The 26,322-nt window shown below is 49.9% G+C and overlaps 1 protein-coding gene across 1 annotated transcript in view; it reads left to right on the top strand.

Moving 5' to 3' along the window:
- The window catches only part of LOC147668826 (protein mab-21-like 3), a 231,152-nt gene extending 205,619 nt beyond the window's left edge, over positions 1-25,533 (top strand). The window contains exon 4 of the mRNA XM_086948425.1: positions 25,287-25,533. Coding sequence (XP_086804551.1) covers positions 25,287-25,526 — 240 coding nt within the window. The 3' untranslated portion in view covers positions 25,527-25,533. The remainder of the gene's footprint in view (positions 1-25,286) is intronic.
- The last annotated feature ends 789 nt before the right edge of the window (positions 25,534-26,322 follow it).

Here is a 26,322-nt window from a genome sequence, read left to right as displayed (position 1 = left end):
GAGCCCAGCGTCGCCCACTCACCTGGTCGAGGTGACGGCCAACCGGTGCCCTCCTGGTACCCTCTGACTACTGGCTAGTAGTACGAACTTGGTCCCCTCTGCTTTGAGGTGTCAACGATCTCTAATCCAGGCTTGGATCTCTACGAACTATTCATCACTGGTCGCCGGCCAGCAACTCCTTTTCTTCCGGCTCCTGGCTCGTCAGCGAAGACCCCCGACGCCTGTAAGACTTGTGCAGCCGCAGCCCTCGTGGCTAGGTAACTTCGGCATTTCGGTGCCTGCATAGCCTCCTTACTTTAGGGTCCCGAGTCCCTCGCTTCCGACTTGCCTTATCGGGTCCGCCCGAGACCACTAAACTTTCCGTGTCCTCGGACACTTGTTTTAATTGTGCACTTGAAGTATTTGCCTAAGAGATTTGGTTTGTGCTTAGTACCCTGTCCTCATAAAGAGTACAGGGCTGTTGTGATTCTTAATAAATATCCTGTTTATTTTCATAACACTTGTGTGGTGTCCTTTCACTGGGTGTTCAAGGGATACATGTGTGGTAAACAGCTGGCTTAACGCGCCCTCTCGAGTCTTTAGCCTTAGACTGCTCGTATCCACGCTACTAGGATAGCTGGTCTATAGGTTGACTTACAACCAATCACCATAAGGGTCGTTGGAACGATACATAGCGGTCGCTAGAATAGCGAACGCTGCATATCGGGCCAACTTCTCACATTGGTGAGCAGCGGTTGGGATTTGAGCTTGCTGTTGTTTTACCACACGTATCCTAAGAATATCTTGTTGAAAGATCACATAAGTACTGTTAGTACATATAACTAAGCTTAGAATACTCTGAGTTCTACTGAACCAGCTGTTGTAGCTCCTCAAGGCTTAGCACACCTTGGCTGCAACTCTTAGCAAGGGATCAGTAGGTAAACACATAGTGTAGGTAGGTGCATCACTTACACCACACTAGAAGCAGTATGTCGGACAAAGGAGGAAACTCTGAGTCTCCCCTTGTGTCAGTTGACCCTCCACAGGTCATCTCTTCAAGATATACTGCGCTTAACTTCCATGAGTTACGACAAGTATGTACCTCTAGGAAGATTAAGCAAGGGGCTAACCCCACCACCTCCTTTCTGATTGGTCTCCTAGAGACTTATGATGCCAGAAAGGCTGAGAAGCTTCTTAGCCCTTCTAATCCAGAAGGAGACATGCCTCCCCTCGAGGGAACCAGAGGTGACCCTGACCTGAACCTCCTCTCAGCCGAGAATGAGAATGTGGAGGAGGATGAGGATGAGGATCCCTCTGGGATGAGGCAGACAAGGGACAGGTAGAAGTCGGTAGACTAACCCGGTCCAACTTAAGCAAACATGATAGTGGTACTGGGGGACCCCCAGGGCTACTGTCAGGTCAGCTTAACATTGGGAATGGACGAGCCAGATCTCTATCAAGAGGCTCTGGCAGATCCCTTCAAACCAATGGCTCTCACAACTCTTCTCAAAGAGGGATGACGTCCCCTCAGAGGAGAGTGTACGAAGCTAAGGAAAGGGCAGCTAATCTGAGGATTGAACGGGAAGAACTTGCCCTGGCCAAAGAAAGGCTTGCCTTTGCTAGAGAGCAACAGTTAAGTGGGGTAGTCCCCACTGGTGGCAGCATTGTACCTAGCAATAGGGAAAGGAGTTTTGATACAAAACACCTTGGTAAGATAGTGCCCCCCTTTAAACAAGGGGACGACATCCACAAATGGATTACTGCTTTGGAGAGGGCCTGCACTGTGCAAGGTGTTCCCCAGAGTCAGTGGGCAGCTATCTTGTGGCTCTCCTTTGAAGGTAAAGGTAGTCAAGTCAAGTCAAGTCAAGTCATAAAATTTGTATAGCGCACTACATACCCAGAGGGTTTCAAGGCGCTTAGGAAGGGGAGGAGGATTATTTGTCAAATATCCACGTTTTAAGCTGTTTTCTGAACGCTAGGTGGTTTTGGGTGAGGCGCAGGTAAGCGGGAAGTGAGTTCCATGTTTTAGCAGCCAGGTATGAGAAGGATCTACCTCCCATGGTGGTCTTGTTGATGCGAGGTACAGTGGCGAGGGCTTGGCTGGAAGACCGTAGATGGCGGGGGGGGGTGTAGAAGGACAGTCGAGAGTTGAGGCAATCTGGTCCGATGTCGTAGAGTGATTTGTGTGCGTGGGTAAGCAGTCGGAAAGTGATCCTCTTATTGACGGGTAGCCAGTGGAGGTCTTTAAGGTGATCAGAGATGTGTTCGTTCCTCACCACAAGGGTAGAGGAGGCTAACAATTACCAAGTCTTGAAGAATACACTGGTTGAAGGGTTTGGCCTAACCACTGAGCAGTACAGGGTGCTGTTCAGGGACACCCAGAAAACTCAGTCTCAAGATTGGACTGACTTTGTTGATTGTGCCACTAAGGCTTTTGAAGGCTGGCTACTGGGTAGTAAGGTTACTGATTTTAAAGGATTGTATAATCTAATTATGAGGGAGCAAATCTTAAATAATTGTCAGAACCAGCTATTACATCAGCACCTGGTAGACTCTGAGTTGACCTCTCCACAGGAATTGGGTAAGAGGGCAGACAAATGGGTCAGAACCAGGGTTAGGCCTAAAAACCAGGGTGGTGACCAGAAAAAGGAATCAACCAAGCCTCAAGAGAAGGGTGGGGATAAATCCACAGAGAAGACTTCCCAAGGGCCCCAAAACTCCAACAAGGGTGGTGGGTCCCAGAACACTCCTTCAGAACAGAAGAAACCTTATTGCCATACCTGTAAACAGGTGGGTCATTACAAAAGTGATGCCAGTTGCCCTAAAAATGGTAATAAGGGAAAAATACCCCCAGGTAATACTCCTAAACCTCCTGTTACCACTAGTGGTAATCCCCCAGGTGGTGGGAGTGCCCCCAAGAATGTGGTGGGCATTACTTTGGGCCATCAGGAGGACTATGGCCTAGCCAGGTTCCCTGACCACACTCTTGTCTGTGAGACTGGCATGGGGTTTGCCAACTTCACTACTGGACCCCACATTTTGGGAAAGTATAGACAAGAAGTTTTAGTGAATGGTCAGAAAGTTGAGGCATTCAGAGACACAGGGGCCAGCCTCACCATGGTGAGTGACCATCTGGTCCCCTCTGCTCAACTGACCCCTGGTTTTACTTATCAGGTGACAGACATTCATGGAATGAAGAGAAGGCATCCCATGGCAGTAGTCAAGCTCAGCTGGGGTAATGTCACAGGGCCCATGAGAGTGGCAGTGACAGATAACCTACCTGTAGATTGCTTACTGGGGAATGACCTGGAACTCTCAGCATGGGCTGAGGTGGAACAAGAAACTCATTCCAGAATGATAGGGCCTATCCAGACAGGTTAGTGGGGCAGTAATAGCTACAGCCCCAGTCCAAGCACCAGTCCTCCCTGAAAAGGTTGGAAGGGCAGTGGTAGCCACTGCCCAGGCTCAGACAGACTTTCCAGATCAGGATAGGAGGGCTGTGACAGTCACAGCCCAAACACAAACTGAGTGCCCTCCTGAAAAGGTTGGCAAGGTTGAAATGGTCTCAGCCTCTACTCAGACAGATAGTGAGGTTGTGAAGCCTGAAACAATGGATCACTCCACTCAAACAGAGAGCATTGAGGAGGAAGTAGAGTCTTCCCCCTCCCAGACACTAGGTGAGAGCCAGCCTCCTCAGGGAACTGACTCTACCCCTGTTGAAGGAACTGCCCCAGAGGTAGTCAGGCCTAGCCTGGCAGAGCCCCTGATGACAGTGGAACCTTCCCAGGTGGGACCCAGTCTGGAGCAGGTAACCTGCACCTCTCTACCCTGTCTCAGTCAGCCCAGGGCTGAAGAGATCAGGGAGGCCAGTGGTCGACCCCAAAGGGCCCCGTGTCCAAAAGAACCCCTTAATCAGCAGATTAGGATCACTGAAGCTGGTAAACCTAGCCAAGTGAAAATAAGTCAGACTCCTGAGGGATCCCCCTTAAAAGTAGTTAGGGAACTCCCACAGCTGGACACTGTTGGGCACAGCCAAACATGGGGCCTAAAAACCCCAGACCTGACCTGTCCCTCCAGTAAGCCAAACAGAGGGACTCAGCCTCCAGCTTTAGGTAGCCAGAGGCTGACCCTGAGAGCTCAGTGCATCTCAGCTAAAGAAAGAAAGGCACACATGATGAATGGTGATTGGAGGAAGTTGAGCCCAAAGGTAGAGGAGCCTCACTTCGGTACTCCATCCCAGCATCAGCCTTCTTCTTTCCCAAGACACACCAGAGACAGAGATTCCCTATGGTGGAGACCCTCAGATACCCTTAGGGTGAGGGGTTGCCTAGTGGACCATGACACAGGGGGAAACCAAGCCAGAGCTGGTCCTTCCTTATATGGCCACTTAGGTAATAGAGGCTTACCTGGACAAGGATAGCCTTATCTCCTTTCGTTTGGAGGGGGGTTGTGTAGGAAGGTACCTCCTGACTATGGTTGCCCCCAACTTTTTTGCCCTGTGTTTTAGCTGGTTTTGGACATAGTCGACCTGGGACCCTGCCAATCAGGACCCCAGGCCTACTGCTCTCTCTTTAAAATGGATTCCATGTACCCTAGGTGCATTTCCAATTGGTACTGGGCCACCTTATCAGACCCTGTAACTCAGGGCATCGGTGTACCCAGGGCTGCCAGGGGCTGCAGCATGTATTATGCCACCCCTGGCTGGCCTCCTAAATTTGACACAACTGGCTGCATGACAGCTGGGGCAAAGTCGTGTAATCACCCTTTGCTTTAGGTATAGTAGCCCTATATCTAACCGTACAATGGACACCCGAGCTCCTATCAGTCACTCCTATGGCAGGCCTTGACAATCCTGAAGGCAGAGTGCGTGGGCTCGTGTGAACTGGGTTCTGGCCCGAGCCGAGCCCGGTTGCAGCTTGCGGAATCAAGACCCAATGGCTGTTCCAGGATAACGCGTACCATATCGGTAACTTCGGTATCGCGTTATCAAGACATGTCGAGTAAGGTGTCATACGAATCGGGATACTGCCCCCTCACCAATTCTGGCGACGAGGTTAGCATTCCGCCCTTCTAGAGGGACACGACATGTACGTAACTGTGAACCCCGGTTAAAGTTAACTAAGGCCTCAGCTCCACAAAATGGATGCTGCCACCACAGACACGAGTCTGACCTCCTGCTGCTGGGAGTCCTTCCAGCGAGGAGCGCTTGGACAAAGGGTTTCCTGTCGAGGGCGGTGTTCACACCGTCCCAGACAGGGTTTGTGTATTCTGGGTAGGTAGGGCTTTTGCGAGAAGGTGACTGCGGAGTGGCACCCCGGTGCTCACTACGCATCTGCCGGTTAGAACCAGTTCAGGGGCACCAGCCCTGGCCTGGGGAAAGTCCGGCAGGGGAGAGGGGTGTAACTACCCCCCTTCCTGGTCCCACCCTTAGGGCAGGACCTAGTCATGTACCCACCCCTTTCTTTAGGATAAAGGCCGGAGCGGGGACCCTTCCAAATTAGATCATATTTGAATCAAGAACTACTTTCTACGAAAGGACCTTCGAGACTCTTCCCAAGATTTCTCCCTTGTGACTAAGGAGTAGTCACCCTGCATCCACAGGCACCATCTAAGAACTCTGCGGTTTGCTGCAAGTCCTTCCTCAGGAATCCGACGGCCCAGCTCGACGAGAACCGGCTTCCCTGGCACCTCTGACCTCTACCCACGACATCAGCTCAGCTGTGATCTGTGGGTGCGACGAGACCTCGAGGGACCGGCTGTAGGAGAGTAGGGTCTGCAATCCTATGATCACCCAGATTTTTTGCTTTTGTTTCACTGGTTTACGACTTTCTCTGGCTGTGGGCCTGCCAATCAGACCCACAGCCTGGCTGTTCTCTTTCTAAATTACGAGATGTACCCTAGGTGCATTTACCAATTGGTACTGGGCCACCTTATCAGACCCCGTAACGCAGGGCATAGGTGTACCCAGGGCCGCCAGGGGCTGCAGCATGTATTATGCCACCCCTGGCTGGCCTCCTAAATTTGACACAACTGGCTGCATGACAGCTGGGGCGAAGACGTGTAATCACCCTTTGCTTTAGATATAGTAGCTCTATGTCTAACCATACAATGGACACCCGAGTTCCTATCAGTCACTCCTATGGCAGGCCTTGACAATCCTGAAGGCAGAGTGCGTGGGCTCGTGTGAACTGTGTTCTGGCCCGAGCCGAGCCCGGTTGCAGCTTGCGGAATCAAGACCCAATGGCTGTTCCATGATAACGCGTACCACATCGGTAACTCCGGTATCGCGTTATCAAGGCATGTCGAGTAAGGTGTCATACGAATCGGGATGCTGCCCTCTCACCAACCCTGGCAACGAGGTTAGCATTCCGCCCTTCTAGAGGGACACGACATGTACGTAACTGTGAACCCCGGTTAAAGTTCAACCCCTGGTGGGCATTATCAGTTTGTGGTGATGCCCTTTGGTCTGAAAAATGCACCTGCCACCTTCCAAAGGTTGGTGAATCAAGTCCTTACTGGGCTGGATGACTTCTGTGCGGCGTATCTTGACGATATTGCTGTCTTTAGCTCCACCTGGGAGGATCACCTGGTCCACCTGCGGAAAGCGTTAGAGGCTCTGCAAGCAGCAGGCCTCACTATCAAGGCCACCAAGTGCCAGATAGGGCAGACACAGGTTGTATACCTGGGCCACCTTGTAGGTGGAGGCCAGGTTCAGCCACTGGAGAGCAAGATACAGTCAATCAGGGACTGGGCTCCTCCAACCACCCAGACTCAGGTTCGAGCTTTCTTGGGCCTGACTGGATACTACCGGAAGTTTGTCAGGAACTATGGTTCCATCGTGACACCATTAAATGAACTGACAAGTAAGAAAATGCCAAAAAAGGTTCAGTGGACAGCGAGCTGTCAAAAAGCATTCGATGACCTAAAGCAGGCCATGTGCACGGCGCCTATCCTCAAGAGTCCGGACTACTCCAAACCATTCATTGTCCAAACAGATGCCTCTGAGTTGGGTGTGGGAGCTGTTCTTTCTCAACTGAATTTTGATGGTCAAGACCAGCCCATTGCTTTTATAAGCAGAAGGCTGACCCCTAGAGAGAAGAATTGGTCAGCTATCGAGAGGGAGGCCTTTGCTGTGGTTTGGGCCCTGAAGAAGCTGAGGCCATACTTGTTTGGCACTCACTTCAAGATTCAGACCGACCATAAGCCCCTCTTGTGGCTAAATCAGATGAAGGGTGAAAACCCCAAACTGCTTAGGTGGTCCATTTCCCTACAGGGGATGGACTTTACAGTGGAACATAGACCTGGTACTGATCATGGCAATGCCGATGGGCTCTCCAGATATTTCCACTTAGAACAAGAAGACTCACCTGGTCAAGGTTAGCTTATTGTTCCGACGTTTGGGGGGGGGGTCATGTAGGAGAGTAGGGTCTGCAATCCTATGATCACCCAGATTTTTTGCTTTTGTTTCACTGGTTTACGACTTTCTCTGGCTGTGGGCCTGCCAATCAGACCCACAGCCTGGCTGTTCTCTTTCTAAATTACGAGATGTACCCTAGGTGCATTTACCAATTGGTACTGGGCCACCTTATCAGACCCCGTAACGCAGGGCATAGGTGTACCCAGGGCCGCCAGGGGCTGCAGCATGTATTATGCCACCCCTGGCTGGCCTCCTAAATTTGACACAACTGGCTGCATGACAGCTGGGGCGAAGACGTGTAATCACCCTTTGCTTTAGATATAGTAGCTCTATGTCTAACCATACAATGGACACCCGAGTTCCTATCAGTCACTCCTATGGCAGGCCTTGACAATCCTGAAGGCAGAGTGCGTGGGCTCGTGTGAACTGTGTTCTGGCCCGAGCCGAGCCCGGTTGCAGCTTGCGGAATCAAGACCCAATGGCTGTTCCATGATAACGCGTACCACATCGGTAACTCCGGTATCGCGTTATCAAGGCATGTCGAGTAAGGTGTCATACAAATCGGGATGCTGCCCTCTCACCAACCCTGGCAACGAGGTTAGCATTCCGCCCTTCTAGAGGGACACGACATGTACGTAACTGTGAACCCCTGTTAAAGTTAACTAAAGCCTCAGCTCCACAAAATGGATGCTGCCACCACAGACACGAGTCTGACCTCCTACTGCTGGGAGTCCTTCCAGCGAGGAGAGCTTGGACAAAGGGTTTCCTGTCGAGGGCGGTGTTCACACCGTCCCAGACAGGGTTTGTGTATTCTGGGTAGGTAGGGCTTTTGCGAGAAGGTGACTGCGGAGTGGCACCCCGGTGCTCACTACGCATCTGCCGGTTAGAACCAGTTCCAGGGGCACCAGCCCTGGCCTGGGGAAAGTCCGGCAGGGGAGAGGGGTGTAACTACCCCCCTTCCTGGTCCCACCCTTAGGGCAGGACCTAGTCATGTACCCACCCCTTTCTTTAGAATAAAGGCCGGAGCGGGGACCCTTCCAAATTAGATCATCTTTGAATCAAGAACTACTTTCTACGAAAGGACACTCAAGACTCTTCTCAAGATTTCTCCCTTGTGACTAAGGAGTAGTCACCCTGCATCAGCAGGCACCATCTAAGAACTCTGCGGTTTGCTGTAAGTCCTTCCTCAAGGAATCCGACGGCCCAGCTCGACGAGAACCGGCTTCCCTGGCACCTCTGACCTCTACCCACGTCATCAGCTCAGCTGTGATCTGTGGGTGCGACGAGACCTCGAGGGACCGGCCATCATCAAAACCTGCACGCTTTCTTAACCAGCACGACCATCGAAGTAATTCTCTGGTGAGTGCTCTGGGGTCCGAGAAGCCCCGACCCTGAGCCGCTCCAGCACCGAAGTGCAGTCTCCCAGCATCTCCACGATCTGCGTGGGGCCCTTCTGCTCGCTGCTCAGCACGTTGTCTGGTCACTAGCCGCTGGCTTGTGCCCTTCTGTGACGACATCCGACAATCAACGCTGCTGGTCTGGTTGCTCCAGACTGGCCCTTGCTTCCATCTTTGCGAGAAGCACCCCGGACCCTCCTGGTCCACTCAAGACGCCATCTTAGGCCCACCACGTGGCCCTGAGATCTGCCAAGGCTTGTTGCCCCATCCTGGGCCCAGCGACGCCGACAGCATCATCCTTCGTGGGACAGCTCGCACCTCCGCCGTGGTCGCCGACAACGCCTCCTGGTCCGTGAGACTGCAGAGCCTAGCGTCGCCCACTCACCTGGTCGAGGTGACGGCCAACCGGTGCCTTCCTGGTACCCTCTGACTACTGGCTAGTAGTACGAACTTGGTCCCCTCTGCTTTCAGGTATCATCAATCTCCGATCCAGGCTTGGATCTCTACGAACTATTCATCACTGGTCGCCGGCCAGCAACTCCTTTTCTTCCGGCTCCTGGCTCGTCAGCGAAGACCCCGACGCCTGTAAGACTTGTGCAGCCGCAGCCCTCGTGGCTAGGTAACTCGGCATTTCGGTGCCTGCATAGCCTCTTTACTCTAGGGTCCCGAGTCCCTCGCTTCCGACTTGCCTTATCGGGTCCGCCCGAGACCTTAAACTTTCCGTGTCCTCGGACACTTGTTTTAATTGTGCACTTGAAGTATTTTCCTAAGAGATTTGGTTTGTGCTTAGTACCCTGTCCTCATAAAGAGTACAGGGCTGTTGTGATTCTTAAATAAATATCCTGTTTATTTTCATAACACTTGTGTGGTGTCCTTTCACTTGGTGTTCAAGGGGTACATGTGTGGTAAACAGCTGGCTTAACACGCCCTCTAGAGTCTTTAGCCTTAGACTGCTCGTATCCACGCTACTAGGATAGCTGGTCTATAGGTTGACTTACAACCAAACACCATAAGGGTCGTTGGAACGATACATAGCGGTCGCTAGAATAGCGAACGTTGCATATCGGGCCAACTTCTCACATTGGTGGCAGCGGTGGGATTTGAGCTTGCTGTTGTTTTACCACACGTATCCTAAGAATATCTTGTTGAAAGATCACATAAGTACTGTTAGTACATATAACTAAAGCTTAGAATACTCTGAGTTCTACTGAACCAGCTGTTGCAGCTCCTCAAGGCTTAGCACACCTTGGCTGCAACTCTTAGCAAGGGAACAGTAGGTAAACCCATAGTGTAGGTAGGTGCATCACTTACACCACACTAGAAGCAGTATGTCGGACAAAGGAGGAAACTCTGAGTCTCCCCTTGTGTCAGTTGACCCTCCACAGGTCATCCCTTCAAGATATACTGCGCTTAACTTCCATGAGTTACGACAAGTATGTACCTCTAGGAAGATTAAGCAAGGGGCTAACCCCACCACCTCCTTTCTGATTGGTCTCCTAGAGACTTATGATGCCAGAAAGGCTGAGAAGCTTCTTAGCCCTTCTAATCCAGAAGGAGACATGCCTCCCCTCGAGGGAACCAGAGACGATCCTGACCTCATCCACCTCGCAACTGAGAACGAAGATGTGGAGGAGGATGAGGATGAGGATGAGGATCCCTCTGGGGATGAGGCAGATAAGGGACAGGTAGAAGTCGTTAGACTAAGCAGGTCCAACTTAAGCAAACATGACAGTGGTACTGGGGGGCTCCTGGGGCCACTATCAGGTCAGCTTAACATTGGGAATGGACGAGCCAGATCTCTGTCAAGAGACTCTGGCAGATCCCTTCAAACCAATGGCTCTCACAACTCTTCTCAAAGAGGGATGACGTCCCCTCAGAGGAGAGTATACGAAGCTAAAGAAAGGGCAGCTAATCTGAGGATTGAAAGGGAAGAACTTGCCCTGGCCAAAGAGAGGCTTGCCTTTGCTAGAGAGCAACAGTTAAGTGGGGCAGTCCCCACTGGTGGCAGCATTATACCTAGCAATAGGGAAAGGAGTTTTGATACGAAACACCTTGGTAAGATAGTGCCCCCCTTTAAACAAGGGGACGACATCCACAAATGGATTACTGCTTTGGAGAGGGCCTGCACTGTGCAAGGTGTACCCCAGAGTCAGTGGGCAGCTATCTTGTGGCTCTCCTTTGAAGGAAAAGGAAGAGACAAGCTCCTCACCACAAGGGTAGAGGATGCGAACAATTACCAAGTCTTGAAAAATACACTCGTTGAAGGGTTCGGCCTAACCACTGAGCAGTACAGGGTGCTGTTCAGGGATACCCAGAAAACGCAGTCTCAAGATTGGTCTGATTTTGTCGATTGTGCCACTAAGGCTTTTGAGGGCTGGTTGCTGGGCAGTAAGGTTACTGATTACGAAGGATTGTATAATTTGATGATGAGAGAACAAATTTTGAACAATTGTCAGAACCAGTTGTTGCATCAGCATCTTGTCGACTCGGATCTGACCTCTCCCCAAGAATTGGGAAAGAAGGCAGACAGATGGGTTCGTACGAGAGTTAAACAGAACCAGGGCCAGAATCAAGGTGGTCAGAAGAAAGCAGACCAGAAGGGTAAAGATTCTAAGGGGGAACAAAATGACCAGAAGTCTTCGACAGGTCCCCAACAACCCAAAGAGGGTGGGGGTCAGGCTCCCCAAAAGAAGAAAGAAGGCCAATCCAAAAGATGGTGCCAGTACTGCAAAAGTAAATCTCACTGGTTTAGTGAGTGCACCAAGAAAGGAGGAGGGCAGACTCCTGCCACTGCAGCCCCTAAGGCACCTGTGCCCCCTAGTACAGTCAGCAGTGGTAGTGCGCCTCCCAAGGGTTTAGTAGGGTTAACCCTGTGTTCTGAGGGGCGTGACAACTTAGTTGGCACACTCACTCAGGCTGTCCTTGTCAGTACAGGGGATGTGGATATGTCCCCTGACGTAAGTCCCAATACTTTGGGCAAATACAGACAGACGCCTTTCATAAATGGAAAAATGGCTCAGGCCTATAGGGACACTTGTGCCAGCGTCACCATGGTGACGCCTAACTTTGTGGACCCTGGACAGATCATGCCAGGTACAGAATTCCTGGTGACCAATGCAAGCAATGTCACTACCAATCACAGTATGGCAATTGTAGCTTTCTCCTGGGGAGGGGTAACTGGCCAAAAGAAGGTTGTAGTTAGTCCAGACCTCCCAGTGGATTGTTTGTTGGGCAATGATTTGGAGTCATCACAATGGTCAGAAGTGGAGCACCGGACTCACATGGAAATGTTAGGTTTGCCAGCACATGTGTTCGCTGTGACCAGGTCACAGGTCAGGAAATGCCCCACTGAACAGGTGCTGGATCCTGGAACAACGGACCAGACACCTCCCAAGAAAAAGAGCAGTAGGGTTAAGGCTGCGCCTTCCCCCTTGCCCCAGGTCGTGGATCAAGTCTCAGAGGAGGCTGACCTACAGGAATTGAGGGAAACTGAGCCTAGGGAGTTCGAACTTGATCAAGTTGAATTCTTGGGTTCAGGGGGACCCTCAAGGGAAGACCTGGGGAAGGACCAGTTAGACTGCCCTTCTCTTGAACCCCTCAGACAGCAGGCTGCTGCTGAGGCTGCTGGGAACGCCACAGGTACCCACAAGGTATACTGGGAAGATGCAATCCTGTACACTGAGTCAAGAGACCCCAAGCCTGGCATGACCAGGAGGCTGGTTGTACCCTTGTCTCAGCGTGGTTTCCTACTTACCTTGGCCCACGAGATTCCCTTAGCAGGTCACTTAGGCCAGACGAAGACGTGGGACAGGCTTGTCTCGCACTTTCACTGGCCTCACATGAACGAAGATACCAAGGAGTTTTGCCGCTCCTGTGTCACTTGCCAAGCCAGTGGTAAGTCAGGTGGCACGACAAAGGCCCCCCTTATACCAATGCCTGTGGTGGGGGTGCCCTTTGAACGGGTGGGGATCGACATCGTCGGTCCCATGGAACCACCAACAGCATCAGGGCACAAGTTTATACTGGTGGTAGTGGATCATGCCACCAGGTATCCTGAAGCTATTCCCCTTAGGACCACTACAGCACCTGTGGTGGCAAGAGCCCTAGTTGGAGTATTCTCCAGAGTGGGCTTCCCTAAGGAGGTCGTCTCCGACAGAGGTGCAAACTTTATGTCGAGCTACTTAACTGCTATGTGGAAGGAATGTGGTGTCAACTACAAGTTCACTACACCCTATCATCCACAATGCAATGGGCTTGTTGAAAGATTCAACAGGACCCTGAAAGGGATGATTCATGGACTACCGGAAAAGCTTCGGCGTAGATGGGACGTCCTGATTCCCTGCCTTTTATTCGCTTACAGAGAGGTCCCACAGAAGGGGGTTGGCTACAGCCCTTTTGAACTTATGTACGGGCATCCTGTGAGAGGACCCCTATGTTTGGTGAAGGAAGGATGGGAGAGACCTCTCAAAAAGCCTGCAGCCAACATAGTGGACTATGTGCTTGGCCTCCGCTCGCGGATGGCTGAATACATGGAGAAGGCATCTGAAAACCTTAAGGCCAGCCAAGAACTCCAAAAAGCTTGTCATGACCAAAAGGCTGTCTTGACTGTTTACCAGCCCGGACAGAAGGTGTGGGTGTTGGAGCCAGTGGCCCCAGCAGCACTCAAGGACAAATGGTCCGGGCCCTACACCATCCTGGAGAAAAAGGGAGAGGTCACCTACCTGGTCGACCTGGGAACTCCCCAGAGCCCCCACAGGGTGCTTCATGTCAACAGGCTCAAGGCATATGTCGACAGGAACGACATGAGTTTGCTCATGGCCCTAGATGAGGGACAGGAAGAGGAGAGTGACCCTCTCCCCGACCTGCTCACTCAGAATCCTGACAATGGATCGGTCGATGGTGTTGTCTTTTGTGGCAGCCTCTCCGAACATCAACAGAAAGACTGTAAACAGGTTCTTCAGTCTTTCAGACATATGTTCTCTCTAACACCCAGTCAGACCGATTGGTGCACCCATGAGGTTGACACTGGTGACAGCTTGCCCGTCAAGAGTAAAATCTACCGGCAGCCTGATCACGTTAGAGACTGCATCAAGAGTGAAGTGCAGAAAATGTTGGAGCTGGGAGTCATTGAACCCTCGGATAGCCCTTGGGCTAGTCCCGTAGTTCTAGTGCCGAAACCTCACACCCAGGGTGGTAAGAGAGAGATGAGGTTTTGCGTAGACTACAGGGGTCTCAATGCAGTCACTAAGACTGACGCCCACCCAATACCAAGGGCAGACGAGCTTATCGATAGATTGGCTTCGGCCAACTACTTAAGTACGTTTGACCTGACAGCTGGGTATTGGCAAATCAGGTTAGCTGAGGACGCCAAGCCTAAAACCGCATTTTCAACCCCTGGTGGGCATTATCAGTTCGTGGTGATGCCCTTTGGTCTGAAAAATGCACCTGCCACCTTCCAAAGGTTGGTGAATCAAGTCCTTACTGGGCTGGATGACTTCTGTGCGGCGTATCTTGACGATATTGCTGTCTTTAGCTCCACCTGGGAGGATCACCTGGTCCACCTGCGGAAAGCGTTAGAGGCTCTGCAAGCAGCAGGCCTCACTATCAAGGCCACCAAGTGCCAGATAGGGCAGACACAGGTTGTATACCTGGGCCACCTTGTAGGTGGAGGCCAGGTTCAGCCACTGGAGAGCAAGATACAGTCAATCAGGGACTGGGCTCCTCCAACCACCCAGACTCAGGTTCGAGCTTTCTTGGGCCTGACTGGATACTACCGGAAGTTTGTCAGGAACTATGGTTCCATCGTGACACCATTAAATGAACTGACAAGTAAGAAAATGCCAAAAAAGGTTCAGTGGACAGCGAGCTGTCAAAAAGCATTCGATGACCTAAAGCAGGCCATGTGCACGGCGCCTATCCTCAAGAGTCCGGACTACTCCAAACCATTCATTGTCCAAACAGATGCCTCTGAGTTGGGTGTGGGAGCTGTTCTTTCTCAACTGAATTTTGATGGTCAAGACCAGCCCATTGCTTTTATAAGCAGAAGGCTGACCCCTAGAGAGAAGAATTGGTCAGCTATCGAGAGGGAGGCCTTTGCTGTGGTTTGGGCCCTGAAGAAGCTGAGGCCATACTTGTTTGGCACTCACTTCAAGATTCAGACCGACCATAAGCCCCTCTTGTGGCTAAATCAGATGAAGGGTGAAAACCCCAAACTGCTTAGGTGGTCCATTTCCCTACAGGGGATGGACTTTACAGTGGAACATAGACCTGGTACTGATCATGGCAATGCCGATGGGCTCTCCAGATATTTCCACTTAGAACAAGAAGACTCACCTGGTCAAGGTTAGCTTATTGTTCCGACGTTTGGGGGGGGGGTCATGTAGGAGAGTAGGGTCTGCAATCCTATGATCACCCAGATTTTTTGCTTTTGTTTCACTGGTTTACGACTTTCTCTGGCTGTGGGCCTGCCAATCAGACCCACAGCCTGGCTGTTCTCTTTCTAAATTACGAGATGTACCCTAGGTGCATTTACCAATTGGTACTGGGCCACCTTATCAGACCCCGTAACGCAGGGCATAGGTGTACCCAGGGCCGCCAGGGGCTGCAGCATGTATTATGCCACCCCTGGCTGGCCTCCTAAATTTGACACAACTGGCTGCATGACAGCTGGGGCGAAGACGTGTAATCACCCTTTGCTTTAGATATAGTAGCTCTATGTCTAACCATACAATGGACACCCGAGTTCCTATCAGTCACTCCTATGGCAGGCCTTGACAATCCTGAAGGCAGAGTGCGTGGGCTCGTGTGAACTGTGTTCTGGCCCGAGCCGAGCCCGGTTGCAGTTTGCGGAATCAAGACCCAATGGCTGTTCCATGATAACGCGTACCACATCGGTAACTCCGGTATCGCGTTATCAAGGCATGTCGAGTAAGGTGTCATACAAATCGGGATGCTGCCCTCTCACCAACCCTGGCAACGAGGTTAGCATTCCGCCCTTCTAGAGGGACACGACATGTACGTAACTGTGAACCCCAGTTAAAGTTAACTAAAGCCTCAGCTCCACAAAATGGATGCTGCCACCACAGACACGAGTCTGACCTCCTACTGCTGGGAGTCCTTCCAGCGAGGAGAGCTTGGACAAAGGGTTTCCTGTCGAGGGCGGTGTTCACACCGTCCCAGACAGGGTTTGTGTATTCTGGGTAGGTAGGGCTTTTGCGAGAAGGTGACTGCGGAGTGGCACCCCGGTGCTCACTACGCATCTGCCGGTTAGAACCAGTTCCAGGGGCACCAGCCCTGGCCTGGGGAAAGTCCGGCAGGGGAGAGGGGTGTAACTACCCCCCTTCCTGGTCCCACCCTTAGGGCAGGACCTAGTCATGTACCCACCCCTTTCTTTAGAATAAAGGCCGGAGCGGGGACCCTTCCAAATTAGATCATCTTTGAATCAAGAACTACTTTCTACGAAAGGACACTCAAGACTCTTCTCAAGATTTCTCCCTTGTGACTAAGGAGTAGTCACCCTGCATCAGCAGGCACCATCTAAGAACTCTGCGGTTTGCTGTAAGTCCTTCCTCAAGGAATCCGACGGCCCAGCTCGACGAGAACCGGCTTCCCTGGCACCTCTGACCTCTACCCACGTCATCAGCTCAGCTGTGATCTGTGGGTGCGACGAGACCTCGAGGGACCGGCCATCATCAAAACCTGCACGCTTTCTTAACCAGCACGACCATCGAAGTAATTCTCTGGTGAGTGCTCTGGGGTCCGAGAAGCCCCGACCCTGAGCCGCTCCAGCACCGAAGTGCAGTCTCCCAGCATCTCCACGATCTGCGTGGGGCCCTTCTGCTCGCTGCTCAGCACGTTGTCTGGTCACTAGCCGCTGGCTTGTGCCCTTCTGTGACGACATCCGACAATCAACGCTGCTGGTCTGGTTGCTCCAGACTGGCCCTTGCTTCCATCTTTGCGAGAAGCACCCCGGACCCTCCTGGTCCACTCAAGACGCCATCTTAGGCCCACCACGTGGCCCTGAGATCTGCCAAGGCTTGTTGCCCCATCCTGGGCCCAGCGACGCTGACAGCATCATCCTTCGTGGGACAGCTCGCACCTCCGCCGTGGTCGCCGACAACGCCTCCTGGTCCGTGAGACTGCAGAGCCTAGCGTCGCCCACTCACCTGGTCGAGGTGACGGCCAACCGGTGCCTTCCTGGTACCCTCTGACTACTGGCTAGTAGTACGAACTTGGTCCCCTCTGCTTTCAGGTATCATCAATCTCCGATCCAGGCTTGGATCTCTACGAACTATTCATCACTGGTCGCCGGCCAGCAACTCCTTTTCTTCCGGCTCCTGGCTCGTCAGCGAAGACCCCGACGCCTGTAAGACTTGTGCAGCCGCAGCCCTCGTGGCTAGGTAACTCGGCATTTCGGTGCCTGCATAGCCTCTTTACTCTAGGGTCCCGAGTCCCTCGCTTCCGACTTGCCTTATCGGGTCCGCCCGAGACCTTAAACTTTCCGTGTCCTCGGACACTTGTTTTAATTGTGCACTTGAAGTATTTTCCTAAGAGATTTGGTTTGTGCTTAGTACCCTGTCCTCATAAAGAGTACAGGGCTGTTGTGATTCTTAAATAAATATCCTGTTTATTTTCATAACACTTGTGTGGTGTCCTTTCACTTGGTGTTCAAGGGGTACATGTGTGGTAAACAGCTGGCTTAACACGCCCTCTAGAGTCTTTAGCCTTAGACTGCTCGTATCCACGCTACTAGGATAGCTGGTCTATAGGTTGACTTACAACCAAACACCATAAGGGTCGTTGGAACGATACATAGCGGTCGCTAGAATAGCGAACGTTGCATATCGGGCCAACTTCTCACACCGGCCATCATCAAAACCTGCACGCTTTCTTAATCAGCACGACCATCGAAGTAATTCTCTGGTGAGTGCTCTGGGGTCCGAGAAGCCCCGACCCTGAGCCGCTCCAGCACCGAAGTGCAGTCTCCCAGCATCTCCACGATCTGCGTGGGGCCCTTCAGCTCGCTGCTCAGCACGTTGTCCGGTCACTAGCCGCTGGCTTGTGCTCTTCTGTGACGACATCCAACAACCAACGCTGCTGGTCTGGTTGCTCCAGACTGGCCTTTGCTTCCATCTTTGAGAGGAGCACCCCGGACCCTCCTGGTCCACTCAAGACGCCATTTTAGGCCCACCACGTGGCCCTGAAATCTGCCAAGGCGTGTTGCCCCAATCCTGGGCCCAGCGACGCCGACAGCATCATCCTTCGTGGGACAGCTCGCACCTCCATCCTGGTCGCCGACAACGCCTCCTGGTCCGTGAGACTGCAGAGCCCAGCGTTGCCCACTCACCTGGTCGAGGTGACGGCCAACCGGTGCCCTCCTGGTACCCTCTGACTACTGGCTAGTAGTACGAACTTGGTCCCCTCTGCTTTCAGGTGTCAACGATCTCTGATCCAGGCTTGGATCTCTACGAACTATTCATCACTGGTCGCCGGCCAGCAACTCCTTTTCTTCCGGCTCCTGGCTCGTCAGCGAAGACCCCCGACGCCTGTAAGACTTGTGCAGCCGCAGCCCTCGTGGCTAGGTAACTTCGGCATTTCGGTGCCTGCATAGCCTCCTTACTTTAGGGTCCCGAGTCCCTCGCTTCCGACTTGCCTTATCGGGTCCGCCCGAGACCACTAAACTTTCCGTGTCCTCGGACACTTGTTTTAATTGTGCACTTGAAGTATTTGCCTAAGAGATTTGGTTTGTGCTTAGTACCCTGTCCTCATAAAGAGTACAGGGCTGTTGTGATTCTTAATAAATATCCTGTTTATTTTCATAACACTTGTGTGGTGTCCTTTCACTGGGTGTTCAAGGGATACATGTGTGGTAAACAGCTGGCTTAACGCGCCCTCTCGAGTCTTTAGCCTTAGACTGCTCGTATCCACGCTACTAGGATAGCTGGTCTATAGGTTGACTTACAACCAATCACCATAAGGGTCGTTGGAACGATACATAGCGGTCGCTAGAATAGCGAACGCTGCATATCGGGCCAACTTCTCACAGTGATGGCGACACGCTTCTTCCTCGTTGCGAGACACTTCTCTCGATGCAGTGCAATGCGACAGCTCCAGCGGCGACACCCTTGTTCAGATGTGCGATGGCAGCATCAGCGACGCCGACATGCTTCCTCTTCATTGCGAGGCGCTTCTCTCGATGCGGTGTATTACGACAGCTCCAGTGGCGACACCCTTGTTCAGACGTGCGACGGCAGCAGCAGCGACGGCAACACGCTTCCTCTTTGTTGCGCTGCGCTTCTAGCTCCATGCGACACGGAGTCCCTCAGAAGACCCAAAATGGCAGCAGCCACTTCCAACGAACACTGGGGAGCTGGGGGTGAAGTTTGTTGTCCCTGAGACTTCAGGAGGCAAGCTCTTTTCCAAGCCCTTGGAGATCCTTCACACGTTGAAAGTAAACCACATAAAGTTCTTTCTCCTTTCTTTTGCAGTCCCCCAAGCAGCACTTCAGCTTAGGGATAGTCTCTCCTCAGTTTCTTCTGGGTCCTCTCCTCAGCAAAGGTTTCTTCTTGTAGTCCAAAAGTGATCTAATTTCTTGGGATCAGGGTCCCAATATTTATACCCCAAAATCATTTGTCCTCTGAGGGCAGAGCGGCCTGTGCCCAGTCCAAACCAGTTCTGGAGCACTCTGTTTACATGACTCCTTCTTTCCTTATACAGTGCAGGGCAGAAACATCAGACACCCCACATGAGGTGGAGCTAGCATTGTGGAGGGAAAGCACAGCCCTGGAGCACTTTGTTGACATTATTCTTTCTCTCCATTCACAGTGCAGGGCAGAGACATCAGACGCACCACATGGGGTGGAGCCAGCACTGTGGGGGGCGGGCACAGTCCTATTCAGGACCCAGGTGCTACTCCTCCCTCCCATCTGGATGCAGATCTCTCTATTCACCACTGGGCGGACTCACCCTGTCTCCTGGAATCCCCCAGCCCTGTCACTCAAACTCCAGACAAGGAATACACAACCTATCAGAGGCAAGCTTGGATAGTTAGACAAGAAAATACCTACTTTCTAAAAGTGGTATTTTCAAACACAGAATGTTAAAACCAACTTCACTAAAAGATGTATTTTATCTTTCTGAGTTCAGGGATACTAAACTCGAATTTTCACCATGTTCCCTGATTCAGTTAGGATTATAAAATGTAATAATCTAACTGCTCATTCTGGCCTATGGAGAACAGGTAGCCTTGCATTAGTGAAAAATTGAAAAGGGCTGTTATTGACTATTATGACATGCCACACACATCAGGGCTTGTCCTACCTTATACTTACAATAAACCCTGACCTTGGGCCTACCATGGGGTGTCTGATATGAAGAAAAGGGAAGGTTTAGAGACTGGCATGTGGGTGCACTTGCCCAGTCAGCATGGCAGTACCAGACTGCACACAGGCTTTATAATGACAGGCCTTAGACACACTTTTACAGGCTGCTTCTGTGGGTGGCACAACTAGTGCTGCAAGCCCACCAGCAGCATTTGGTTTACAAGCCCTGGGTACACTCAGTGCACTATACTAGGGTCTGACAAGTAAACCAAATCAGCCAATCATGGAATCACAAATTAATACATCAATTTACATATATGGAGAGCATACGCACTTTAGCACGGATCAACAGTGGTAAAGTGCCCAGAGTCACAAAACCAAAAAAAACAGGTCAGGCAAAATGCAGGAGGAAGGCAAAAAGTTCAGAGATGACCCTGCAAAAAAGGCCAAGTCCAACAGGCAAATTATGGGGCAGGATTCAGTGAATTATGCGGCAAGGAAAGGCAAATTTTGCAGCATAGTGCAGCCCATTTTGTGATAGTATTATGAATTTTGCAATACTCTTGTTAATGCTTTCTGGGCATTGGTCGCACTTCATTAGTGCCAGTTTAACACCAACATATAGTAATAAGCAACAAAAAAGTGACAAGTCAAGCTTTACAAAGGACCTTCCACTGTGTGTTTTTAGTAACTTTTGACCCGCTTGAGCTAGAAATTATTATTTTTTTGTTTAAAATTCGCACTTTATGCATCAGGTGACGGATTAAGTGCGGCAAATATATAATTATGTGACAAAACGCTGTGGCTGCACAATTGCACAGTTAAAGTGGCACTGTCTGTCTATGCCCTTAGATCTGGTCAATTCAGTGTTCCTGTGTTTGACGACTAGACCTAGATGAAGATCAATCAATCAATCAAAGACATTTATAGAGCGCACTACTTACCCGTAGGGTCTCAAGGCGCTTGGGGGGGGGGGGGTGCCGTTACTGCTCGAACAGCCAGGTCTTGAGCTTCTTCCTGAAGGAGAGGTGGTCTTGGGTCAGGCGCAGGTCGGTCGGGAGGGAGTTCCAGGTCTTGGCGGCCAGGTAGGAGAAGGACCTTCCTCCTGTTGTCGCTCTTCGGATGCGGGGGACGGCGGCGAGGGCGTGGCTGGCTGATCGGAGGTGGCGTTTGGGAGCGTAGAAGTTGATTCGGCTGTTGAGGTAGCTCGGGCCTTGATCGTGAAGGGCTTTGTGTGCGTGGGTGAGGAGACGGAAGGTGATTCTTTTGTTGACGGGGAGCCAATGCAGGTCTCTCAGATGTCCGCAGATGTGGCTGTTTCGTGGGATGTCGAGGATGAGTCTGGCTGAGGCGTTCTGGATCCGCTGGAGTCTCTTCTGGAGCTTGGCGGTTGGCGGGAGAGATCAAGGTACTATGGCAGACCCAAAAACACCTCAAATTGATGTACCAAAAGGAAAATCTTCGCTTCTTTCCTCGCTATGGGGGAGAGGGTCAGCCGTGTGCTTTTTGAGCAGGACAGGGTTGGAGAGCTCCACGTCTTTTCAGGAGACAATTTGTCCACATTCCTTGCAATGTTTTATGAAATTGTAGAAGTTTAAAAATGAGTGCAATTTGTAGGGGTGGGTGGAATTTGCATAGTCGCGTAACGCAAACTTCAGTGAAACTGTAAAAAATCTCCACGAGCTACACAGAATTCCGAGAGCATGCAAAATTGCTTTTTCCACCAGTTCGCGATGCATTTTTCCTGTTCGGGGACACTGTTTGCATGCTCGGGGGAAATATCTTGCGAACTTGCCCATGCGGTTGCCAATTGGTGCGGCCATCTTGTTTCACTTGTCCCGCCCTCTCACTATGCGTGTTTCCTGTTCGCGGATGTCCGATGGCGTGTCAGAATGACGAGATCGCGCGACCGGCTACCAACGGATAGGAAAACTCATTGGCCAACGCAGGGATCATGGTGAGTCACTCCCGCACGCGTGACAACGCATTTTGAAAGCGCGAACAAGGAAAAAATTCTGCTATGCAGCGGATCACAGAATTTTTGGCAAATCCGCATTCTCCGCAGATTCTGGAATTGCCAAAATTCTGCAAATTCCGCGAGTGGAGCAGAATTTACCATGTGTTGCAGTGAAACCAGTAATCTCGACCATCTGCACATTGTGGAATACAGTCAAAATGGTAAGAATAAAAATAGACATTTGTTTCAAAGGGACATGGGTGGCTGAACTGAATATGCCTCCCTAATTAGTCACAGGCATGACCGAAGTACTTGCAAAGCTGGGGCCACAAACATAGCATTGACGTCAGTATCTGGCTGGTGGTTTAAAGCATTAGCTACTGTTAGCAAACGGGCTGCATTGCTTCAAAAACTATAACGAGATTTTGCAGCAAGTGCATAGGGGCTGATAATGTCCTCTGGCGTTCCTGGTTGGCCATTTTTGTTCCTGTAAGAGTCACGTGTCACACATTGGACATGGAAATCAAAAGATTGATTGTGCCATCTGCACTATTTATAATGCAAAGAAAATTGGGATGGGAAATGATGTTTCAGCTAACGTAAATACTTTGCCCTTTTCCATGTATATGCGTCTAATGAGGTATCCAACCGAGAACAAAAACCTAAGTTAATATTTTCAGAATTCTACCTCTTAGGCGATCAAAACAGTTTAGCAACATCAATAGTCTTTGTTATCTTGCACATCAGCTTGATAACTCGCAGGGGATAATGGTCCTTTGTTCTTTTTACCTCCTTTCTTTAGAATAAAAAATGCGGCAAGGTTTTCCTTTAAACTGCAAAACGCAATAGTTATTTTAGTGCGCCTGTTTACATAGGCCGTTTTTAGGTTGAATCTGGGCATACTGTATTCGAGTATGGATTTTAAGTCCCACCAACTCTCCACCAATATTTTAAGTGGACTAGTGTCATTGTCCTTCGTAAATGCTGGCTTCTGATTCGTTGATAGGCTTGTTCGTTTCTCCTTTGTACCTACCGCCTTGTCTTCATTTGTAACCTCCAATAAGGGCTGGCCCTTTTACATCTGTTGTTACATGGTATGTCTTATTTTGTCTGTAAACACTATTTTCTTTAATGCGTTTCTCCTACTGTAGGCACGACATGCTTTCCAGCAACATTCAGCACGCCATGCGCACTGGATCCAGCGCTGCTCGCAAACAACCCTCAAACCCTCACTGAAACCCCAGGAGCTATCACACTTTACTCGTCGGTGGGGCCCATAACACTGTGAATCACTCATTCACACAAATCGCACTGCTCCCTAGATCAGCGAAAACCAGAGGACGAGCTGCTGGATAGCGGAGTACCCTACATCATCTATTTAGTTTAAATTCTATACATTATATACATATACATTTATTGATATCACCATGGTAGTTAAATATTATAAACAGCGTTTAAGGCACCCCACTTTTTTGGTCAATGGATCAGCTAGTAAAAGTTAGCTATGGACACACGACCAGCTTAATCCTCCATTTATTTAATTTGTATTTCTCTTTAAGTCTCCTAGCATGACCTACACTCAAGATGTAATTCTTTATTCAGAAAATGTAGTTAAGCATTTTTTTAATCACTTAAAGTAAAGGATAAAATAAGTTCAATTAGTTTACATTTACTAGCAGAATAGTTCAGAAATGAGAAAATTCAAAGACATATTACCCATCTTCTTGGTCAAAAGGAAAATCAGGATTAAACAGCAAAGTTCCCAAAAACAGCCTCTCTATCTTCCTCGATGTTCACCTCCCATCAAGACTCCAACCCATCAAAAGTTAAAGTCAGGAAAAATTTCAAAGTCTTTGCACCCAGAAAAATGATCTGTCCGACAGCATGTCGAGGCGAGAAAATAATTCAAAGCAAGCGTTTTTCTCTCGTCCAAACAGCCTCTTTTATACCCTTTTTTCCTAACTATCTAACTAAAATTTGAAACTTTAGGGTCCACACTCATTTCTCATTGGTCCATTCGAGGGGTGGATGAAGATCACCTCCTCTCCTCATTGTCTGATTTTTGCTAAGTCACTTCCATAAGTCTCCTACGGTCATAATTGTTCATGTTACAATATTTATTTCTGTCCTTATATCGACACTTCGGTCAACTTTCCCAGGCTCTCAACTCGGACATTCCAATTTGTAACCATTCTGCTCTTCAGGCCACGCTGACTTTGACATCAGCAGCCCAGGCAAAGGCCACTCACACATCTCTCGAGCACAGTCGCGCATGCGTAGAAGTACACTCTCTCAGGGTCTCGCAAAACCTCCATTTTTATTTAGGCTGCATGGGCCATAACGGGAACTATTATAGAAACAAACACAATTACATGATTTCGAAGTAAAGCCCTTCTGTTTACCTCCCCCATTCTAAGTTCACCCTGTTAGTGGTTACCTAGTCTTTAAGCTACAAATAGGCGTTGTTTTATTACCGTTCTCCCTCGTTTTTTGCCACAATGAATACTTATAATAAGCATACATGCATAGCTTTGTTAAATTAGAGCGTTATTGCACTATATTAGTATGACGATTTCACATAATTAATGTATTACGATTTGCAACAAATTAGTATCCCATGTGTACTTTTCTGTGTGTGTTTTTTTTCTTTATTGGTTAGTTCAAATTCACTCAATTAATACATATTATAGTTATGGGAAACTGATTCCACGAGGGATATACAAAAAGTTGTGTTACAGTCTCGCTCCATCACGCTTCAACTTTCCAAGCAGCCGGGGACAATGGCGGCTGCTTCTGTGAAATGCAATAGGTCTCGCATTTACAAGAGTTTGAGCTATTGGCATTGTAAATGACAATGCCTTTTATTTATGTGTTAATTATCAAAACAGATAAATAAAAGGAATTGTAATTTACAATGCCAATAGCTTAAACTCTCGCTAATGCAAGACATATTGCATTGCAAATGCTTGTTTCAAAGTTTTTCTAGGGCAGAGGCAGTCAGGCTCGCTCATTATGTTCACTCGCTACAGGGCACTCATCCTAAATTTTTACACCTCACCACTGTCATCAGCCACAACTGACAGATAGGGACGTCTTAAACAATTACCATGATCAAATGCCACGAAGCCCATTGAATGCAGTGATAAGCGCTTCATCGTGAAGCTGTTGAGAGCATCTTTTGTGTGACTAACCAGTACATGTGCTTGTTTCTACAGACCGTGTTGTTCTGGGCTTGTGAGCAGCACCCCTCAGAAAATGATTGGGAGGATCTGACGGAAGGCTTTTTAAGGCTGGTGGATTATCTTGTGTTTTACCTCCAGCAAGGAAATCTACCCCATTACTTCCTGGGTTCAGATGTCAACCTGTTCAAACTGGAGCACCGCCCCCGCCTTCGGGAGCTCCTGGATGACGTCAACAAGTTCAAAGCTTCTCCAAGGAAGTATTTCAGATTATAATTCCCAGGTAACCCCACCACATTTTGATCCGAGATTTGTCTATCCCACATGCGCCCACGCCTCTTTTGCACATTTTCAGAAGCGGGATCGTGGACCCCTAAGTCGAGCACCCGGTGAATTTATTTTATACTGCGCATGCCCCAAGCATTATCCTGGTGCTGGTGAAAGGTGTTTATTGTTATTGAAAAGCAGAGGAAATGTAGCTATGTACTGTGTGATTTTATTTCTATTAACATTATGTGGCATGTAAACAATGTGAATTTAGGAATCTCAATTTCTGTATTAATGTTAACGCAAATTCTGACACTAAGGGACTAACTAATATTATAGCAGGAGCCCATCTCTCTTTTAGGAAGACCAGGGAGACAGAGTAAATTACTCTGTCTCCCTGATGGAGGTGACCACTAAGCTGGTGATCATTTCTAAAGCACGGGCAGGAATGGTCATCATGGCAGTTTCCGTCAATGCTGTTACACTTGGGTGCAAGGCTCCGTCAACATTACGGAGCCCTGCACCACACTATTTTCTTTTTTACATTCAAAAAGAAAATCCTGAAGCAAGGTTTTCTTTTTGGAAATAAAAAAGAAAATGCGCCTTTCACCATAGGAGCGCTCCCATTTCAAGAGGAGCATTTATCAGTTTTCACTGCCCCTCACCGCTAGTTTTTTCCTGGTGGTGACGGACACTGAAAACTGACCTTTGATTCCGTCCAACTAAATTTGGTGGGTGGAGGTCTGCAGGGCGATCGGAGGGGTTTAACCATAGTAGAGACGGAGTAGTCTCTGCCGTAATTAAA

This window comes from Lissotriton vulgaris, unplaced genomic scaffold, assembly GCF_964263255.1.
Source record: "Lissotriton vulgaris unplaced genomic scaffold, aLisVul1.2 SCAFFOLD_2281, whole genome shotgun sequence".
Classification (NCBI taxonomy): Eukaryota; Metazoa; Chordata; class Amphibia; order Caudata; family Salamandridae; genus Lissotriton; species Lissotriton vulgaris.
The sequence above is the reverse complement of the archived record's forward strand: the minus strand, read 5'-3'. Positions and strand labels throughout refer to the sequence as shown.